We start from the raw sequence: 21,612 nt of genomic DNA on the forward strand, positions 1-21,612 counted from the left end.
AATTTGCACTGCAACCAAACACAGCATAACTAATTTATTTTTCAACCCTTTTTACACAAAGTTGGCCAATACATATAATCACTGTAAATTCATGAATGCAAAACCGAACCAAATTTGCATCTTTCTATTTGAACAAATTTGCATTTATGGCTCAGTTTGGAAGGAGTACAAATGCAAATATATGGAGTGCAAAATCTTGTATTTTGTATTGTTTTGTATGTATTTGCACTGTACATATTTGTATTTATACACTTTCCAAACTGAGGTTATAGCTCAGCCTAAATTGACAGTTTGGCACTGAGTCAGCTGACTAACAACTCTTTGACCTCGGGTTGGACCGAACCCGAGGTCCAGAGTGTAGGGGCTTTGAACCCGCTCTACCCGACCGACTTGAACCCGGTTCTTTTTGTTTAGTTTGAACTTCGCACTCATGGAAGTTTGAACTCTTGACTACCAGAAAACGGAAGGATGCAGATTTTTCTGGTTACAAGATCTCAGAAAACGCAGATTTGAGAGAGGGCAGTTTTCTCTCTCTCTCTCTCTTTTTCGCGATTTTTCAGATCCATTCATATAGCTTCCACAACCGATCAAAACGTAAGAAACGTAGTGTTTCGATCTGGTGTAGGAGCAAGGAACGTCTGTGAATTTCTCTGTTACTACTCGATTCTCAAACCTTAACAATTGAAATTGTTGAATTTGCAGCACGAGTTCCGAGTAGTTAAGGTTTCGAAACAGGCGTTGTAGAATTTGGAGGAACCACGGTAGGAAATGGAGAAATCTTCTACGTTGTTAATTCACTTCGACCGAGCAACTCCTGCTCTCGCTAACGAGATCAAGGAGGCTCTTGAAGGAAACGATGTTGCTGCGAAGATCGAAGCAATGAAGAACGCCATCATGCTGTTGTTGAATGGAGAAACCATCCCTCAGCTTTTCATCACGATTATTCGGTATGTCTTGCCTACCGACGATCACACGATTCGGAAGCTTTTGCTTCTGTATTTGGAGATCATCGATAAAACGGATTCCAAAGGGAAAGTTCTCCCGGAAATGATCCTGATATGCCAGAAACTCAGGGATAATCTCCAGCACCCGAACGAATACATTCGTGGTGTTACTCTGAGATTCCTTTGTCGGATGAACGAGACGGAGATCATTGAGCCATTGATTCCTTCGGTTTTGTCCAATTTGGAACATCGTCATCAGTTTGTTAGGAGGAATGCAATCCTTGCGGTTATGTCGATCTACAAGCTTCCTCAGGGGGAGCAGCTTCTTGTCGATGCACCGGAGATGATCGAGAAGGGGCTTTCGTCTGAGCAGGATCCTTCGGCCAAGCGAAATGCTTTCCTTATGCTCTTCAATTGCGCTCAGGATCGTGCACTCAATTACCTCCTCACCCACGTTGATAGTATCCCTGAATGGGGGGAAGCTATTCAGATGGTTGTTCTGGAGTTGATCCGAAAGGTTTGCAGAACGAATCCGGGAGAGAAGGGGAAGTACATTAAGATCATCATTTCTCTACTGAACGCACCATCCGAAGCCGTTATTTATGAATGTGCTGGCGCGCTTGTTTCTCTCTCGTCCGCCCCCACGGCTATCAGGGCTGCTGCCAGCACCTATTGCCAGCTTCTTCTCTCTCAGAGTGACAACAATGTTAAGCTTATTGTGCTTGATCGTCTGCATGAGCTCAAGTCTTCTCACAGAGATGTTATGGTTGATATGATCATGGATGTACTCAGGGCTCTTTCTAGCCCCAACCTTGACATTCGCAGGAAAACAATCGATATCGTTCTCGAACTGATAACTCCTAGGAATATAGATGAGGTTGTTCTCACTCTGAAGAAGGAAGTCATGAAGACTCAGAGTACGGAGCTTGAGAAGAATGGCGAGTACCGGCAAATGCTTGTTCAGGCTATACATTCTTGTGCTATCAAATTCCCTGAGGTGGCCAGCACTGTGGTTCATCTGTTGATGGATTTCTTAGGGGATAATAATGTTTCTTCAGCTATAGACGTGATAATTTTTGTGCGAGAAATAATTACAACTAACCCAAAACTAAGAATTTCAATAATAACAAGACTCTTAGACACCTTCTATCAGATCCGTGCTACACGAGTTTGTGCTTGTGCTCTTTGGATCATTGGAGAATATTGTCTCTCTCTTTCAGAAGTTGAGAATGGAATTGCAACCATTAAGCAGTGTCTTGGAGAACTTCCATTCTACACTGCTGCAGAAGAAAAGAATGCTGTAGATGCTCCTAAAAAGTCTCAGCAAGTTAATTCTATAACTGTCTCCTCTAGAAGACCCGCGATCCTTGCAGATGGGACCTACGCAACCCAGAGTGCTGCCTCAGAAATTGCTATCTCTCCTCCTTCCATTGTTTCAGGGTCCTTGGCATCTCCTGGGAATCTGCGATCTCTCATCCTTACTGGTGACTTCTTCCTTGGGGCTGTTGTTGCCTGTACACTGACAAAGCTTGTTTTGAGATATGAAGAGGTTCAGTCATCAAAGATTGAAGTTAGCAAAACATCTAGTGAAATCTTATTAATCATGGTCTCTATGTTGCAGTTGGGACAGTCTCCAGTTCTTCCACATCCAATTGACAGTGACTCTTATGATAGGGTTGTGCTTTGCATTAGATTGCTATGCAATACTGGCCAGCAGATTAGGAAGATATGGTTGGAGTCATGCCGTCAAAGTTTTGTTAAAATGCTTGCAGAGAAACAGCTGAGGGAAACAGAGGAGATAAAAGCAAAGGCTCAAATTTCTCGTGCACAACCAGATGACCTCATCGACTTCTACCATTTGAAGAACAGGAAGGTAAGACTATACTACTGCTTTTGACATCTCTTATATGTTGAGAGTTTAGAATGTCTAATAAACACAGAATTACTTTTTTCTTCTGTGAATTATACAGAATTGTTGCCTTTCAAGCTTCAAGGTTTAATTATATTATACAACTTTTCACACATTCCAATACCCTGGGTGGCATTAAAAGCTGTATAAAACAATTAGACCTTAGAAGGTGAGGGCAGATCTCTATTACCCATTGTAACACTAATCAAATTTTGCATATAATGTATACTGTATAGCAAAGGCAACAGGTAGATCTTCATATGCACATGCATAAAGTGTGAGAACAAATCCCTTCTGACAGTGAGCCTTTGCAATCCCCTGACTGTTTCTGGGTAGACTTAAGAACACATTAAAGCAGTATTGTATTAACTCTCCTAGATGGATGATGTGTCTGCATTAGATTCTGGCACTATATATTCTTGATGGATACTTCTACATGACATTTCCTCTTTTATGTTCTAGCTTATTTGACAAAAATGAACAGCTAATGTACAAGATGAATTCTATCTTTCATATGTTGTATAGTAACTGTTTTAAAAACTGACCTGGAAATGGAACCAATTTTCTCCAGGGTAGCAGATCAGCAGTTCAACCTTCTCGGTCAAATGGGTCAACCCATGACACCATAAACTAAATAATAAAATAACAAATAAACAAAAATACAGAAAATGCAGAAAAAAGCATGACATGTCTCTAATATTACATATTTATCATATTAAATAAAAATAAGTGATGAATGAGAATTATTGTTATTAATGATGGGAATAAATGTCTAACCCATGATCCATTGACTAGGTTAAGTGGTTCAGCAGTTCATTCGGCAAGGTTACCATGCTGTTAATTGAGTCAATGGTTTTTTGCAAATGAATGCTTTAGGGGTGAAATGGACCTAGAAATATTGCCAGGTGACAGGTTGACCTGCCCAACCAGCTAGTTCAACCATGGATTGAAAACATTTTTTAGTTACACAGGCAACATTTTATACTCTTTTTTGTAGGTATATAATATTAGAATTCAAGAAATATAAACTATATTAATGTCTATACTAATCCATAGACATGTCTGTGAGTCCATGTTTTCTTGTCTTCCTGAGTCAAAACTCTTGGACACGCATTTGGACTCCGACTCCTTTGTCTGTATCCATGCAACACTGCCTTAAAGTCTGTAAGAACTTCATATAAATTTTTCTCCTATTCTAATTTTTACCCAAATTCTTAAAATTGTTACTTCTAGAGCTAAATTTATACCAAATAAGTTGTGAGCCTAATCATATTAAGAGACTGTTTGATAAAAGCTGAAGTGGCTCAACTGAATGACTTATTGCTTTGTGCTTTAGTGAATAAGTTATTAAGTAGGTTATGAGCTCCTTAACGGCTGAAGAAAAGGCATGAATATTTTATTATATAATCTCAAATATAGATTTTTGTACCACAATTTTTTTTTAAATGATTATCCACTAAAAGACAAAGCAATAAGTTGTTCAGTTCAGCCACTTCAGTCATTATCAAGTAGCCCCTAACTTAGGCTATGTTTGGTTTGATAGAAAATAAGAGAGAACAGCAGAAGGCATAGTCAACACTAGGGGTGATCATTTCTAGCCCGGCCCAAAAGCATGGCTTGGAACTAGGTTTCGCCTGGCCTATGATGACCCCTTTTGAACACACTCACTAGGGAAGTTGGAAGACCTCGTCTTGAGTGGAACACCATTCCATGATTTATTCCCAAGAGGCTAGATGTATTCATCTTAGAGTCAACATATGCTGTTTAGACTTTTAGTATCCCTTGTTTCTTGATCTTTTGAAGGCAAGGAGTTTTTCTTTTATGTTCATATTTAACCAATTGACAAATCTTCTTTGAACATGTCTGTTATTGATATGTTAAATTACAACGAATCCAAAATGAAAAATTTTCTGCATGAATCTTCTGGGTTTTGGATCCCTCTCTCCCCTATCACTCTAAAATAATGTTATCTTATGCTTCTTGTAGCTAATCAAATAAATCCTTTGGGCATGTTTTGCAACAGAAAACTGAGCTATAAGTGACCAACTCAAGACTGTTCTGGTTTATGACCAGTTTACTGGTCCATGAAATATTAGCATCTATCTAAGTTACCTTCATTTTCAGGGAATGAGCCAGCTTGAGTTGGAAGATCAGATCCATGATGATCTAAAACGTGCCACTGGAGACTTTTCCAAGGATGGTGATGATGCAAATAAGCTCAACCGCATTCTTCAACTTACAGGATTTAGTGATCCTGTGTACGCTGAAGCATATGTGACAGTTCATCATTATGACATTGTCCTTGATGTTACCATAATTAATCGAACTAAGGAGACACTACAGAACTTGTGCTTGGAGTTAGCAACCATGGGTGATCTCAAGCTCGTGGAACGTCCACAAAACTATACACTAGCTCCAGAATCAAGTAAGCAGATAAAGGCAAATATTAAGGTCTCATCAACTGAAACAGGAGTCATATTTGGGAACATTGTCTATGAGACTTCGAATGTGCTTGAACGAACAGTTATTGTCCTCAATGACATCCACATTGATATCATGGACTACATCTCTCCAGCAAACTGTGCTGACTGGGCATTCAGAACTATGTGGGCTGAGTTTGAATGGGAAAACAAGGTATCTTTATTATGCAGAGTTACTTATACTTGTCTGATTATAAAAAAAAATTGCTTTCACTTAGCTTTTTATGATAATTATTTAAACAGAAAAAGCAATAAAAAAATTTATTAATTGTAAGAAGGAAAAAAGAAAACACCCAATGAGTCTGAGAGGGTGCATTACAAACCACCTAAATCTGACTCAACAAAGAAAGTTCAAAGAATTGAGAATAATATAAGTTATCCCCAGGCCCTGGTGCCCCCCATTCTAGTTCCATTTTAGTAAATCCTTGTCATTGCAAGAGAACAACAAAGCTCTGATCCACCAAAATGAGCATTGCATGCTCATTATCTTGGTTCTCTGAACAAATGTCTAATATTTAAGTAGAACATGCTTCATTTTTTGAAGAACTAGAATAGATGAATGGCTACTGTTTGTTAAGCATCAATAACATTCAAGCCAATTAAAGTATCTCTCCAAGTCAGTATGGTGAAAATTGAGATAGCATTGGATTTCCTTGTTTTTTTTAAGTTAAGATGGTAGAAGAAACTATATGGGAAAGAATGGTGTTAGTGCCATCCTTAAGACTTGAAATCTACTAATGATAATCTCACTAATGTCTGATCGATCCATCTACCTCCAGTTTATATTCAATTTTGACCTTTCCCCTTCCCTGTAGCCTTGGTGGGTTTCTGCAGAAATATCAAATAGATTGAGAACGTCTGTCCAAATGAGCTTCCAACCAAATTCCTTTTTTATACCATGTGGAACACCATCATTAGACCCTGTGCAGAGAAGGGCATTGCCATCTATCTGTATGGCCTCCTCTGATTCAGATTCTTACATATGGTTTTTGGCGCTCAGATATTTGTATGTAATTGGGCTTTTTATCCCTAATGTCCAATCCATCATTATTCAAAGAACTGATTTTCTCCACGTGTTTCTAGCTGAGAGCCTTTTCACTTTGAGCATCTACCTCAGGTTGCTGGTGAATATCTATTTTTGAGATTACAATCTAGATGGGTTAATATTAAGAAGGAAAAACAATTTGCTGGGTCAGTTGTGTATGTTGTGTGTTTTATTTTTGATAGGAAATGGTAACTTTGATTAAAAATCTTAGTAAAAAGTGAACAGGTTCAAGCCCTAGAGTTAGTGAAGCTGAACCCCAACACAGTCAGAATTACAACTCAGCCCAGAATAATTTGCTGGGTGAGTTGTTCAGACTCTTTGCTTGATGATGCCCATTTTATTAGCCATGCTGCCATATATAGAATATGGTTTCAGTACATTGTTAGCAAAACATGGTTTAGTAAAAAGGGTATAGGAATAATCCATGTTTAAAAGTAATTTTGTTTCAAAAGTATGGACACAAAATGTGGTCAAAGATAGACTTCTTAGAGAAAATGACAGTAAATATTCCGTTTTATTACCATGTTCTAGTCGGGATACATCATGTCAAGAAATGTATTTTTTTCTTTTTTCTTTTTTTTGTTTGGCTTGTCTAAAGTTTTAAATGAAGTTTACAAAAGTACTGTGTTTTGTTTTGGGGAATACGAAGTTTAGAGTTTTGTGCATGCTAATTTTTACTTTATCAGCCACATCCCAATAATTGAATTATAGTATTGCAATAATTAGTTTAATGTTTTTTTTTTTGTTTTTTATCAGAAACAAAGAAAATTTTGTTAAAACTAATTAAGAAAAAGGTTACAACAAGAGGTTATTAAATCTGAACACCCTTTACATCAAAAGAACCCCACCATCCCATTACAATTGAGTCCAATACAAGTGATTTCTACGCACTCCTTGCTTAGCTAATCCATCAGCCAATCCATTAGTGGTGGACCTTCTTACCATCTAACTTGAATGTTCATAGCTCTTGACAACATCTTGAACCGCCTGACATCATTCCTGTATTGCCAAATCATCCCCCTCCTTTCTCAGGTGTCCAATTATTATTTTTGAATCCCTTCCACAACCAACCTTGTGATTCCCATTTCCCCAGCTTTTTATACCCCAAAAACAGCAGTGATTAACTCTGCCCTAACAACATGTTGTATTAGAATATAATGGTACCACGTGGCAAAATAAATTTTAGCTATATAATTATCTTGGTAAGGTTGACTTGGTTCAGATAAACTCATAAACGGAAAGGTCTTTCATACTTCTTATGCTTTTGTTTCTCAGATGCTATCTCATGGCCAAGTGAAACAAGTTAAATTCTGAAAGGAGCAATTTGATGCAAAGAAGTATGCTAATACATGTACATGAGATCCTGCATTTCTCTTCAAGGCAACTAAACTGATTTTAGCTAGACATTCTTTGCATACTTGGACCTTATGCTGTCATGTTTAACAGTGCTACATGACATATAAACCTTTAAGTGGCATGCCACTTTTGTCTTCTTTTGATTGTCACTTCCATTGGGCTAATAAATATGCAAAGATTGTCACTTTTGTGGAGAAAACTTTAATTTTGGAAGGATATATTTATAAGAGAAAAAAAAGTAGGAATTAATAGAGAGGCATTTTTAGGATGTTTTACAGATTGATCAAGAAGAAAAGGTTAGGGTAGCATTTCCTTGAGTTTATTCAATTAGCTTTTGTTTTCTTTTTCTTTTTCTGGTACAAACCACATAAGAATGCCCCCTTTTTTTCTTTTTCTGAATTCTCTATGCTGCCCAAATCATCTTTTTTTTTTTATCTTCTGCTGTGCTTGGATGATCCAGTCTATGATTTCATTTTCAGGTGGCAGTGAATACTGTAATTCAAGATGAGAAAGAATTCCTGAATCACATCATCAACTCTACAAATATGAAGTGTCTTACTCCACCGTAAGTTCTCACCCTTCTCCTCTGTATGTTCCTTTTATTGGTTAAGCTTCTTTCCAGTATATGGTGAAAAAAAGGAATAAACAAAATATTAAATAAAAGGAAGAAGAATTAGAAATATCTTCTGTCTGGGCCCAATTAAAGCCTACCTGTTATGTAGTGGACATAATGCATATGCATTGGGGCAGGCCAGCATTTAACTGCCCCGCCTACAGGATGCTCCTACTTGTTGCCTCAATCAAAAAGAGAACAGAAAAACCCTCGTTATACTCTGCATGGTTTTGAAAGGCTTGCTCAAATTTGATCTATCCCATACATTTCTCCTTGACCTTCATATTGAGACTGACTGATCATTATTTTCTTTTTTATTATTTTTTTTCCTCTTTGTTGCTGTCCTGATACAGATCAGTGTTAGATGGAGAATGTGGATTCCTTTCTGCTAACCTGTATGCTAAGAGTGTATTTGGGGAAGATGCTTTGGTAAACCTGAGCATTGAGAAACAAGCAGACGGGAAGCTCAGTGGGTACATAAGGATAAGGAGCAAGACCCAGGGGATTGCCCTAAGTCTGGGAGACAAAATCACTCTAAAACAGAAAGGAGGAAGTTGATGGATAAGTATCATCATCCATTTTTCCAATCTGTGATTCTTTCTTCCAAAATTCAATATTTGTTCATTCATGACCTTTGCTATTCATATTATTTTGATTGTGGTTTTTTCTGGGTATTTATAAGTTATAACACAAGTTTATGGTTTACATCTCTGGGGCATGATGTACTCCTTACATGCTTAAGGATCAGCCTTAGCACAGCCCTAAGAATTGAGCAGTCAAAACACAACCAAAATGTACTGGTCAAAGTTCCTTTTGTCCAAGTCTAGGCTTGTGTTACGGTATTGTTTAAAGCTAAATTGAGCTATAGAACTTAAAAACTTTTTTTGAGCTATAGAATGCAAAATAGTATCCTACGCACTTGAGGCATTAGTCTAATACTGTTCTACCTGTGTAAGACTTGAGCCGACTGAACCCTCAACATGACCTAAGCTCAGGTCGGTATTTGAGGCCCAATTCAAAAAATGTTTCCAGGTAGACCTGTCTTTTGGGAAAGCTGGATAAGATTGAGCCTTGTAAATTGTTCAAGTTGCAGTATACAGCCACTTGTTTTCTCTATATTCTGGGCATTATTGTTAGTGCAGAATACTGTAGTACTTGGGAGTCTTGAGAGTCTTTCAAATAGGAGAAGAAAAATAATTCTTTCTTAATTCTAATCATATAGTTGTTGTTTAAAAGATGGATGATGAAGACTTGGTAAAACCAGTTAAACTATATGACTTTACTTATTTGCACGGGTTCTTTTAAAGACTAGTTAAGAGACTGGCTCTGCTCCTCACAGACACGGAGCCCACGTGGAGGGAAATGATTATTTCTAACTTGGCCCAGCCCGGTCCGGCCCACAATACCACACACACATGATATAATCAATGGTGCGAACAATTCACCAGTTTAATTGTCTAATTGATGGTTTTTGTTAACAGGTTGCTTCAACTTGCCAGGTTTGGTGTAAATCGAACCCACCTTCCTTTCACAAAATTGGTCCGCACAACACTTGCAGCTGTGCGATCGAAAATATTTCCCCATGAATGAAAACATACAAATACAAAAATGTTCCCATGCACGACTACAAATGTTGTGAAATGTAAAAGACCAATAATTTTGTGGGGAGGAAATCCAATTTCCTTTGAATGATAGATAAAACGGTCCTGTCATCAGAAGATTCGGAACCAATGACAGGGTGCAAATGCGGATGGAATCAGTCAACCATAGCAGGGAGCCAGGGCTTTAATATGCCTAGCCCAACACAGCCCAACAGTTGGCATTGCATAAATCAATAATCATAAAGCCAGACTAAGCCATGTCATCAAAAGGCAAGCAGCATGGCAGGGTGAAATGATCATTGCCACCCCAAAAGCCTAAAACCCAAATTGATGAAAAAATGACTAATGAGCCTGTCGGGAACCGGAAGGTCCAGAACCAGAACCATCATTCGTTTTCGGCATTCGCATTCAGTGAGTTTATAATGCATATATCCTTTCCTTACCGTTAGACAGAAAATAAGAAACCCAAGGTAAGGACGTTCTCATGTGCATGTGCTTACAATATAAACTAGGGTTTCTAGCATATAAGGACAATTTTGGGGGTTTAATATCAATAATAAAAGTAATATATTTAAAAAAATTTCAAAAATAGATTAACTTTTTAAAAATAATATCAATAAAGGGCAAAAACACTGTTCATCTTTTACTTCTTGCCATTTGTTCACCAGAGCCACCGTCCCTAGGGTTTCTAGCATATAAGGACAATTTTGGGGGTTTAATATCAATAATAAAAGTAATATATTTAAAAAAAATCAAAAATAGATTAACTTTTTAAAAATAATATCAATAAAGGGCAAAAACATTGTTCATCTTCTTCTTGCCATTTGTTCACTAGAGCTGTCGTTCGCCTTCACCTCCACCTCCGGCAGTGGCCGGAGGCAAAGGTGGCGGTGGCAGCGGGCAGAGGAATGACCACCGGTGCCGCCGCTGCCACCTCTGCCTCCGGCCACCTCCGGCAATGTTGCCGGAGGCAAAGGCGGAGGTGGGTGGAGGCGGCGGTGAGGGCGGACGATGGTGGCAGGCAACGGCGGATGGCAACTCTGGTGAACAAATGGCAAGGAGAAAATGAACAGCGTTTTTACCCTTTATTGATATTATTTTTAAAAAGTTAATCTATTTCTGAAATTTTTTTAAATATATTACGTTTATTGATATTAAACCCAAAAAGTTGTCCTTATATGCTATTACCCCTATAAACTAACCAGCATTATTACATTATCACTGTTCCATATAAGTCGAACGTCATTCGTCTCTGAAAAAAGAAAAAAAAAAGTACTTTCTATTAGCCGGGAAACAACTCATACATGATGTAGTAGTAGTCTAAAACATCATATGCAGTATAGGGCCGTTGGATTAAACGCCACCCAACAGCCCACAAGCCCCATCACTTGGTTGAGAGGTGCCACCACCCAAGGTTCAAAATATCAATACGCCCGATATGCCAGGCAATATCGATACTATTTTTACTTTTTTTTTATTTTTTTAAAACCGATTCAGGGGAGCTGGCTGGTTTAAAACTCCTCCATCCCCTGAACCAGTCAGAACCCCGATACATCCACTATAAGGGCATATCAGGAAGATGGCCAATACGTGTCGATACTTTGAACTTTGCCACCACCACAAACTCTTCCAACAAGAACATACGGCATTTGCATTTCTCTGGTGTACTTTACTTCTTGGTATCGGTTTTCCTCAAAGTCGCGAATCTGCAGCCAAACTCTAGTCTAGGGAGGGCCGGAGGGGGTCTTGAAAGTTGGGAAGTTGGCAGGAGTTGTTAATTTAGATTTGTGTTCGTATATATGTCTCGTCATGTTTAAAGAGTAGTTAATTTAGATTTTAAGCTTATTAATAGTTATTATCAAAATGGTTTATAAGAATGAAATGGTTTTCCATACAAGACTACAAATAATCCAATATTCTTATGGTTCTTGTCTTTTTTATTAATACTCTTCCTATATAACAATATGCTTAACCTGTAAATTTTTCTACTCTTCTCCCATTTTAGTTTTATTAGAATTAGAAATTCGTGAGGCTTCAGAATTACACCTCAAAGCTTCGCCCTCATGCATCTAAAGCTGCGTTTGGCATGCTTTCAGAGAATTTCTTCTTAAATTTTGTGATTCTAGGAATCACTTCTTAAGGTTGAATTTATGAAAATTGAGAATAATGAGAGTCAACGAAAACAGAGCAAAGTTGAAAAATCCAATGGCAATACATTAACTAATTACTAAGTTAAAAAGTGCAAACCAAAACTAAAACTCTACAGAAATTACAACCAATGAAATTTAAGTTTTCATTTGAAGTTTTAAAAGGAAAAAAAAAAAGCTTCATGATAAGTCTATAAGATTATAACTCTGAAATGTCTCAAGGTAAGGTTTTTTTTAAGCCACAAATATAGGTAAACCATGTCATATAAGCCATGTGCAATGAATGTGAATACCCACTATTCTTTTTCTGTATATACTCCAAACTCCGAAATGTTAGTAGAATGGGGTCAGCTTCTTGGGATAGATGATCTCGAGGAATAGGCTCAGAAAGGGGAGATTTAAATCTTCAACATATGCAATGGTAGGTTTTGAGTTACATCCTTAGGATCCATCCAGGCATGACAATGATCAAAAGATAGAGGGAGAAATAAAAAATTGGCCCTAGAGGTACCATGATTGACTGACCTTAAGTTGTTTGTTTGCACTAGTAACAACTCGGGGGAAAAAATAAAAAGAAAGAATGTATTCCTTCCCAATTATAGCATTCTCTGCTTCAGCTTTGCCTATTCATCACCAACCTTAAAACATGTAAAAGCTGTGCTTTGGAGCTGTATGCATTTTCCAAGGACCCATTTCAAACTTAACTTTGAGGCTGATACAATTAGTACTTCACTTACAGAGTTTTTTTTTTTTTTTTGATAAATCACTTCACTTACAGAGTTTCAGCTTCTTGAAAAATGAAGAAACAATAGATTTGCGGTATGGCTTAGTAGCAAGACATGTGGGGAAGTTTTCAGGTTGTTCAATCCACAGCTTATGGGCAATACCTGCATTTTTAAGTTTTTCAGAAAAGTTCAAGAGCTGTGTTTCTCCCTTAACCTCCAGAGTAACCTGCAAAACCAAAGAAGCACCTAGATAAGAGTATTTTCAAGATCTCTGGGCATTTGAAGGATGGGGAAAAAAAACACTTTCTCTTATATTTAGGAAATGACGAGGAAAAACTTTACAAGCATAATGTACTGTGTCTAGCATGGATATGTTTAATGCAGGTTCTCTTTCATGGGGAATAGAAACACAAAATTATAAAACTATTCATGTTTGATTGGGAAAACTAAAGAATCATGGCAGTTGTGATACCACTGCTGTAAAAGTTGGACTGTTGGACTTGAAGTTGTCTTCTCAGTAGTTGTACAAATGCTGCCCATAGCCTATATGCTACAGGAAAAAAAATAAAAAATAAAAGTCATGGACTCATGACCTCCACCTAGGAAACTTGTTTGCTGCATAGTGCATACATGTGTAATGGGCCCATAAACAAAAAAAGCAGTTTTCATGTTCTGCAGGTACGAAAAAAAAAGCAGCTCTCTTGCTCTAAGTAGCTAGATATGAGTTATTGATTAATCAAGACGACGGAAATTGAAGGGAAATCAGAAGAAATTTTAGGGAAAAAACTATATATAAGTATTAAAATGTTTCTTCAATGTGTGGCAAGATCTTATATGCTGAATTATAATTCTCTTCTTCCATGGTTTCTTTTCTTTACCCTGCACCTCCATTACATGCTTGGTTTGCCTGTATCTAACATTGTATGTACCTTTTTTATACTGTATGAACATTTCTAAATATATTCCATAACATTAATTTTAAAATGTTAAACCATAATAAACCACACCATAGAAAATCTAGATATGTTTAAAAATTAATTAACCTTTTTTATCAATAGAAGTTAATTAAATTTAGAAATATAGAAGTATTAAGGGATCATATTAGCTTAAGAACCAGATATAAAGTATGGCATAAGCATATTGAATGGGATACCCATACATATAACCATGTCCTGGATATTGGGAAATATAGAGCAGCATCCCTGTTCATCTGTGACCATGTTAATATCTTGGCATGTTAATAAAAGTTATAAAATCTAGGTGATCTCCCATCCCCCCAACTATCGATGATCAGTCTAAAGACTTGCTTACCATCAAAATTGCCTGGTCTTGAGCAAAGAGAGGCATTTATGCAGAAATAGCACATACTTAAAAGAAAAAAGTGATTTCGATACTTAATATAACCCCCATTAAAAAGATTAAATGATGTTATTTAGCCAAGAGTATAATCAAATCTATTAAAGCTAAATATTATAGGACCAGTTCAATGAACTAGTTAAGCTCAGGTTGACCAGGACAATGTCTAAACACAATCTCATTTCCTCATTTTGTACAATTAAAATATGAACCAAGCAATCTGATAAAACAAATCAAGAGTTAGCTTAACCTCCAAATCAAGAAGAAAATCATCTCCATCTCAACTAGAAAACTCAAAGAAAGTTAAGTTCCACTGGCACTTGATGGGAAATCCTGATGTCAAACCAGAACAATAAAATCAAAATTCTTCAATGTGAGGGGATGCAATCGAGCACAAGCATTTGAGACCCAAATGGCAATCCCTCTATAAGTCTAGCAGTCAATTATAATGTTACAGAACCATCTGTCTACTATGAAAAATTTACAACTGCATTAAAATATGGTCGGTCCTATGAATGAAAACAAACACTCAATGTCAAATTCCGTAAAAGAAGCTAAAGAAGTTCTTCACAACCTGAGTTATTAAAAGAACAGACAGCTACATTTTTCACTCCCATTCTTTTCCAAGATTTACTTACGCAGAGCCCAATAAAAGTCTGTAGTTAAACTCTAAACTAAAGTACTAAACTCCCCAAAAACACTTTCACAATTCAAAACTCAATTTACAACCCTAAATAAATCCCACCCAGGACCCTTGTCCCGCAAAATCAAAATCCACGAGAAATCAATCAACGAAGCTCGAAGAAATCAAGCAGCCGTAGAGTTATCTTGCCTTATGCATGGAGTCGATGTTTTCAGGGCTGCAATAACTGAGAGTCTCGGCATCGTCTTTGTGTGTCCAGATCGCCGATACAGAAGCGTGGCAACCTTGTGTGACGACGCTCCCGAGCGGCCAGGAATCGATCAGATCTCTTCGAAGAACTATGTACTGAACCAGGACGTCTGAATTTTCTGCCTCTCTGACGCCATTCCCGGCGTCTGAAGCAAGGGGGCTGGGCTCGCCGGCTGCGTCTACAGCGGAGACGTTCATCTTCTCCGAGGAATACCGGTAGAAATCCCTAGCCCTAGAACCAACGGCGAGGGAAACTCCTCTTACCCTCGAAGGAGTGCAGTAGTAACAAATGGCGCTGGCGGGAATAGAAAGCCAGGGCGAGAGCAGTGCTACTGCTACCACCATGGCCGGATCCTCCTTCTATCAGAGGAAGGTGGAGTGAAATGATATGCTGCTGCGCGGTACATCAGATTTAATGGAAGTTCACTTTCTCTCCTACTAAAACAGAAGAAGAGAATGCTCTCCTTTCGACGGAAGATATCAAAGCCACGTCATCCTGAAAAGTTTATGATACTCTGAACGTAGCATAGGCGACGTGGGTTAGTTATTAAGGCTGTGTTTGGTTGTTAAATTTGCACTTGTACAAATGCATGGAAGTGTAAATGTAAAAAATGTAAATTCTTGTTTAATTTTGTTTTGGATTTTACTTTATTCTGCTCTATGTCTTAATTTACTTCATTTTTATTGCAATCGAATAAAATAAGCTAAAATTTAAAACAAAAAATATTTTAGAATTTACGCTCGAATCATTTGCATGGCAGCATTAATATAAATTTATTTGTAATGCAACCAAACACAGCCTAAGGCAAGACACCATTTTCAATGACGATTTCTTTCTAATAGTATGGCACCTTATGTGAATAAGGGAGATAGTTTGCATAAAATAAAGATCACTGTTGATAATCACTACCAACTCAAGGGAAAACCTTTCATAATGGAACCATGGAATTTAAACCAATCCAAACTAATGGCCAAGGTTTTGGAACTAAGAATGTCTAGCTAGTTGTTTCTTTCTTTTATTTTTGATGGATAGAATGTCTAGTTGTTCCTTATAGATATGTTTGATTTTGATAGAAAATAAGAGAAAAAATAGAAAAAATGAGGGGATAACTTTCTCTTTCTCTTATTTTCTATGAAAACCAAACATGGTTAAAAAGAAAATTCTCGATGAAACCTAGGGTTTCTTAAGTTTCCAATTCTATAAGCTAAGATAGCAACATTAGAAAGAGAATAACTTGAAAAGGGTCAGTCCCTTCGTTTGTGGATCATTTTCCTTACACCCTCATTTCAAAGGGAGAAAGAGAAAGATTTATCTCATTTATTCATTATATTGGTCTTTGTTTTTTTTTTCAACTTATAATAGATCACTTTTTCTAGTAGGTGTTTTACATGGTTTTTTATGTGTGTTACCAAACCATTTCAATCTACACCCAAGTAGGACCGTAAATGGGTTGATCTAGGTAGAAATGGGACTGACCTGAGAAGAAATATTAAGGAATCGGAACTAAATCAGACCCTATAGGGTTTGTAATTTTAGCTCTAGAACTGGACCAATTGGTTCTCGCGACAAATGGGTCTAACTTGATGGACCCAATTATAATAAAGCTGCTAATGAATATATATATATATATATATATATATATATATATATATATATATATATATATATATAAGGCTTGAGTCAAGTCTGAGGCAGTTTGGGACTGGGTAGAATTGGTTCTCAACCAATAATAATCAAGACAATAGGTCAGGAACTGGAACTGACCCATTGGTACCAAATCTTGGAACTAGAACCAGCCCAATCAGTTTAGGTCCATTGGGTCAAACCCGACCCATTGAGATCCCTATACCGAAGAGAATGCCAAGATAATCATATCTACATATTTTGTATTATAATTTTATTCATTTTTATTATTCTTCATAATTATACATGATGAGGGAAGATTTGGCCCTCCACTATCAGCCGAGCTAAGTAGGGTATAAGTGACGACCTACAAGGCATGCTCGCCGACCTATTACATAGATTTGTTATCAAGACCAAGTTCTCTAGAGTAATAACGCTCGATCGTTAGGCCGACCTGCCTGCGCCAGAGTTATCCGGGCGAGCCGTAATGCCAGTGCAGATCACGTAACCGACGTAGTAACTCAGCTAACTATGCGGAAACAACTCCGCGAGAAGATGGAACCCGTTACAGGAGGTCTCTAATCCCACACACCTATATAAAGGCACCATTTTCTTGAGAGAAGGTATGCACGATTATAAGCTCTCGAGCTCTCTCACTTTATAAAATACTTTCAAAACACTTTTTGACTTAAGCATCAGAGTTCCCTCCCCGGGTAAAGACACCCAGACACTCTAACTCTGTCTTTCTTGTAAAACAAAAACAGCTCAGCCCAGCACAACTCGGCTAACTCAAAAAATTACACAGCTCTCTGTTATATTGCTCGGACATCTCCAGCTCAACCTAAACAAGGGAACCATCCAAATCAACTTTTGAGTCATCAGCCAGTAGGGGAGCTGCCAAATTGTGCATCATTAATTGGCATCGTCTGTGGGAAACCAACACAAAAGCTAAGTTCTCACCCGTTCTCTGAGCCTCAAGTAATGGCATCCTCAAGCAAAAAATATTAACGCCTGGATCGAAGGAATCCCCTGGAGGGTAGAATCAAAATGATTAGCCTAGACAAGTTCTTGTAGTTTTTCCTGTATAGAATCTCCCTAACTACGAGGCCACCCTCGCAGGTCAAGCCCTCCATGGTTCCCATGGGAGTTGATAGCCAACAAATTGTGAGGCCACCCCGCAGGTCGAGCCCTCCATGCTCTATGTGAGAGTTGATGGCCAGCAAGTTGTGGAACCACCCTCGCAGATCAGCCCTATCGAGGTGACGAGGTGTCTGTAGGCTGATGTGCTGAGAGCAAACCAGATTGTTAAAATTTCAACGACCTAACGAAGACTCACTTTGGTGACCTGATTGAGCAAGCCTGGACGAGCCTCGTTAGCCCTATTCGTGAGGTCTCCCCTACAAGTTGAGCCCTTTGCGGCTCCCGCGGGAGTCAGCGGCCAACGAACTGTAGTCGCCCTTGTGGGTCGAGCCTTTCAAGGTTCCCATGCGAGTTGGTAACCTGCAGTTAGTAGAGCTACCCCCGCAGGTTGAGGTTCCAATGGCTTATCGTAGGATTAGACGACCAGCACCTTCGGGGACTAACATAGTGCAGCCGTGGCACTAACTTGCTATTCAAATGCCAACAGTGACACATGTATCATGAGGGGAAGCTAAACCACTTTCAGCATCAAGACCCCCCCATAAGCCAACCTCAAAATGTCTTTGTAACAGGTAGGATGACCTAAGCTGGTCGACCCCCATCTATTCAGCTCGGCATCATTTTGATAGCTGAAATTATAACTGCTTTGCTGACCTGGGCCGATACTTATGAGCTCATCGAACTAGTCACTTCGGGCCAAAGGACCTACAACAAGCTACTCCCTTCGCCAAGCTGACCTCAGCTCGGGAGTGGGGGCAATTGATGAGGGCAGATTTGGCCCTCCACTGACATCATGACAGATGGCATCTCAAAACAGCTAGATGACACCCCGACACCACGTAGGTGATGACTTGCCTTAGCCAAAATAATGGAGACCTACCTCCAGAGACCTACTACTAGAGACTTGGAAACCTACCTCCAGAGACCTACTAGAGACCTGGAGACCTACCTCCAGAAACCTACTAGAGACCTAGTGACCTACTTCCAGAGACCTACTACTAAAGACTTGGAAACCTACCTCCAGAGACCTACTAAAGACCTGGGGACCTACCTCCAAAGACCTATTGGAGACCTGGTGACCTACCTCCAGAGACCTACTACTAGAGACGTGGAAACCTACCTCCAGAGACTTACTAGAGACCTGGAGACCTACCTCTAAAGACCTATTGGAGACCTGGTGACCTACCTCCAGAGACCTACTGGGGACCTACCTTCGCCGACATGGCGACCTACCTTTGGAGACCTACTGGAGACCTGGAGACCTACCTCCAAAGACACATGGCATCCAAGTAACACCTCAACATTGAGTAAGCAGATCACCCCAGTAGGTCGGCTAGTAGCACCTCGCCTATGCCCGACCTAAAGTACCTCGGCCTGCCCGACCTAAAGGACCTCCACTTAAGGAGTGACCTCCTTTGGAGATCAGCCGAGCTAAGTAGGGTATAAGCGACGACCTACAAGGCATGCTCGCCAACCTCCTCTGTGTACATCCCATCACTTCCAAGTCTTCCGGAAGTCAGTTCCCGCACCGAATGTTTCGGAGGAAACCAAATAAGGCATAAAGCCTAATCTACGTGCGCCACTACCTCCGAGGACTTTGGACCGGCTAGCCACGTCTTCCCGGAGATTTCGGACGTGGTGCGTGAAGCCCACGCCAAACAACACCTATATATAGGCCTCACCTCCAACCTCACAAGGTACATGCGCAATTTAGTTCTCACAGCTCTCTAGTTCTCTTACTTTTAGCTCTCTCAAATCTCTCCAATTCGCTAACTTAAGCATCGGAGTGCCCACCCGAGTAAAGCAACCCAGGCACTCTGACACTGTCTTTTTACATGTCGATCCGATGAACTAGCCAATTTGACATTCAAACCACCTTCTAGTAGAGAGCTGCCAGATCGCGGTTCATCAATACATTTGTCATACCTATCAAACCATATAATGTTAATTGTACCTAGCTAAATAGAAAACATTCTCCCTATATAATAAAAGAATTTATTGTACATATCCATAGTCCATACCAATTTCGATTGACAAAGTGAATAGTTAGCTAGCTAATTGGAAAGAGCAAAACTCCAATTTATGTACAACATAAACCTCATAAAAAAGACAAACCAACAACTCATTCAATTGTGGCACTTCAGCTACATGTCTAGGATAGGAATGTCAGTGGGTCTAGTTAAGTGGTAATCTTGCTATTATCACAACTTTCACTTACACCCATCTAACCAGATAACCTACCGATTAGTTATAATTGGGTTCAAATTGGGGAAAAACAATGCTAAACTCTATTCATTGACACTAAAGGGGATTTTCAACTTATTCTGACCCAAGATAATAAGTTTTTGGGCTTGAAGTTACTTTACCATCAGAAAACAAAAGAAGATTTCTATCTCCAAGCTTAGCTCAAATGTAGCTTGCTTCTTTTGATGTGTGAAGTAGTGTCAAATCAAAATATCCAACAAGCATTAGCTCTCCTTGAAAAGGGAGGTGATCTAGCTAGGCCTATAATCGGATCGGACTCAGATCAGATTCATTTAAATCCGAGTTTGATTCGAGAGACTGTTAACTGCATCCGACTCCGATCCGAAATCCAATCGGATTGTGTACAGGGAATTCGAGTTCGAATCTGATTGGATTTTTCTGATTTTGGATTTTAATCCGACTCCAATTGAGAGCTCTATGGTCAAGACTTCATTGTCATTCCAAGCTAGAAATCTGAATTCAAAGTTTCGAACCATTTATGAATCCATATTCCCTTTGGTGAATGAAGGCCTGGACCAAGTGATGCAAGAAATTAATGGCCGCTTGGAGATATCATTAGGAAGGTCAAGATGGATAAGAACCATGTATTCGACTTTCAACTAACATTTCTGTATTTTCTTGCAAATATGGTCTGTAAAAACTAAGAGAAGTATTCTAGATTGAAGGATGATGAATGAAACTCTTAGAGCCAACAAAAAAGGTTCATCCTACAACAAAACAGGATCAAACCAACAAAAAGAAGAGAGTGGAACAATGAGAATGAAGAAAACCTGGGTGAGAAAAGAATGGTGACAGCGAGAGTCTTGTTTTTGTTGGTTTTTGCAGAGAGTGAGAGTTGAGAGAGGAGAGAACACCGACGGCGAGAGTCTTGTTCTAGTTGGTTGTTGCAGAGAGTGAGAGTTTAGAGAGGAGAGAATGACGACGGTGAGAGTCTTGTTCTTGTTGGTTGTTGTAGAGAGTGAGAGTTGAGAGAGAGGAGAGAACGGCAACTCGGCAAGGCGAGTTAGGCGAGTGAGAGTCGGATTGTATACCACCCTCTTAAACTTATGTTAACAAATTTTATGTATTTATATGAATGAACACATTTAGGGGTTTTGTTTTTTGTTTTTTTAGTTTACCTTATGTGTGATAATACCCCTACTGTCTTAGCATATCTTATTTGTGTGATTCAGGTTCTTTAAAGTATTACATGAAACAGGTTTAGATACATACCAGCTCCTATGTTAGCATCTCATATGTGTTTTCATAAATAATCAGGGATTGATCTTTTTTATCTTACCTTATTAAGTGCTAACATAAGGTATGGTCTCAACTAATACATATATGATTCTAGCATGAGGTGTTAACATAGTACCCCTACTATCTTAGCACCTAATGTTAGGAATCATATATGTATTAGTTGGGGCCATATATCTTTCTAGCTCTTATTTATATTGGATGGAAAACATGTATTTAGCAGGTCAGTAACATATATTTGATTAATGGGTTCAATCGTCTATGGGTTCTCATAGTCCA

General features: G+C 38.7%; 2 protein-coding genes across 2 annotated transcripts; one reads left to right on the plus strand and one right to left on the minus strand.

Moving 5' to 3' along the window:
* The first annotated feature begins 440 nt into the window (after positions 1 to 440).
* On the plus strand, positions 441 to 9,237 carry LOC104600881 (coatomer subunit beta-1-like). Its single transcript, XM_010264031.2, has 5 exons — positions 441 to 594; positions 703 to 2,817; positions 4,978 to 5,487; positions 8,214 to 8,299; positions 8,701 to 9,237. The coding sequence occupies exons 2-5, from the start codon at positions 769 to 771 to the stop codon at positions 8,903 to 8,905; spliced, it is 2,850 nt and encodes a 949-aa protein (XP_010262333.1). The 5' UTR covers positions 441 to 594; positions 703 to 768; the 3' UTR covers positions 8,906 to 9,237.
* Positions 9,238 to 12,663: 3,426 nt separating this feature from the next.
* LOC104600882 (Peptidyl-tRNA hydrolase II (PTH2) family protein) lies at positions 12,664 to 15,475 on the minus strand. The gene is made up of 2 exons (XM_010264032.3): positions 15,009 to 15,475; positions 12,664 to 13,046 (listed from the first exon to the last, which is right to left on the minus strand). The coding sequence occupies exons 1-2, from the start codon at positions 15,411 to 15,413 to the stop codon at positions 12,864 to 12,866; spliced, it is 588 nt and encodes a 195-aa protein (XP_010262334.1). The 5' UTR covers positions 15,414 to 15,475; the 3' UTR covers positions 12,664 to 12,863.
* Between the last annotated feature and the right edge of the window lie 6,137 nt (positions 15,476 to 21,612).

The sequence above is a fragment of the Nelumbo nucifera genome, chromosome 3, assembly GCF_055504915.1.
Source record: "Nelumbo nucifera cultivar China Antique chromosome 3, China Antique-T2T, whole genome shotgun sequence".
Classification (NCBI taxonomy): domain Eukaryota; kingdom Viridiplantae; phylum Streptophyta; class Magnoliopsida; order Proteales; family Nelumbonaceae; genus Nelumbo; species Nelumbo nucifera.

What these genes read in the sequence shown, in the direction of transcription:
- LOC104600881 (XM_010264031.2), top strand. Translation starts at nt 769, where the DNA reads ATGGAGAAATCTTCTACGTTGTTAATTCACTTCGACCGAGCAACTCCT. An exon ending in ACCATTTGAAGAACAGGAAG is followed by an intron (nt 2,818 to 4,977) that starts GTAAGACTATAC and finishes CTTCATTTTCAG; the next exon opens with GGAATGAGCCAGCTTGAGTT. An exon ending in ATGAAGTGTCTTACTCCACC is followed by an intron (nt 8,300 to 8,700) that starts GTAAGTTCTCAC and finishes GTCCTGATACAG; the next exon opens with ATCAGTGTTAGATGGAGAAT.
- LOC104600882 (XM_010264032.3), bottom strand. Translation starts at nt 15,413, where the DNA reads ATGGTGGTAGCAGTAGCACTGCTCTCGCCCTGGCTTTCTATTCCCGCC. An exon ending in ACATCGACTCCATGCATAAG is followed by an intron (nt 13,047 to 15,008) that starts GCAAGATAACTC and finishes TTGGTTTTGCAG; the next exon opens with GTTACTCTGGAGGTTAAGGG.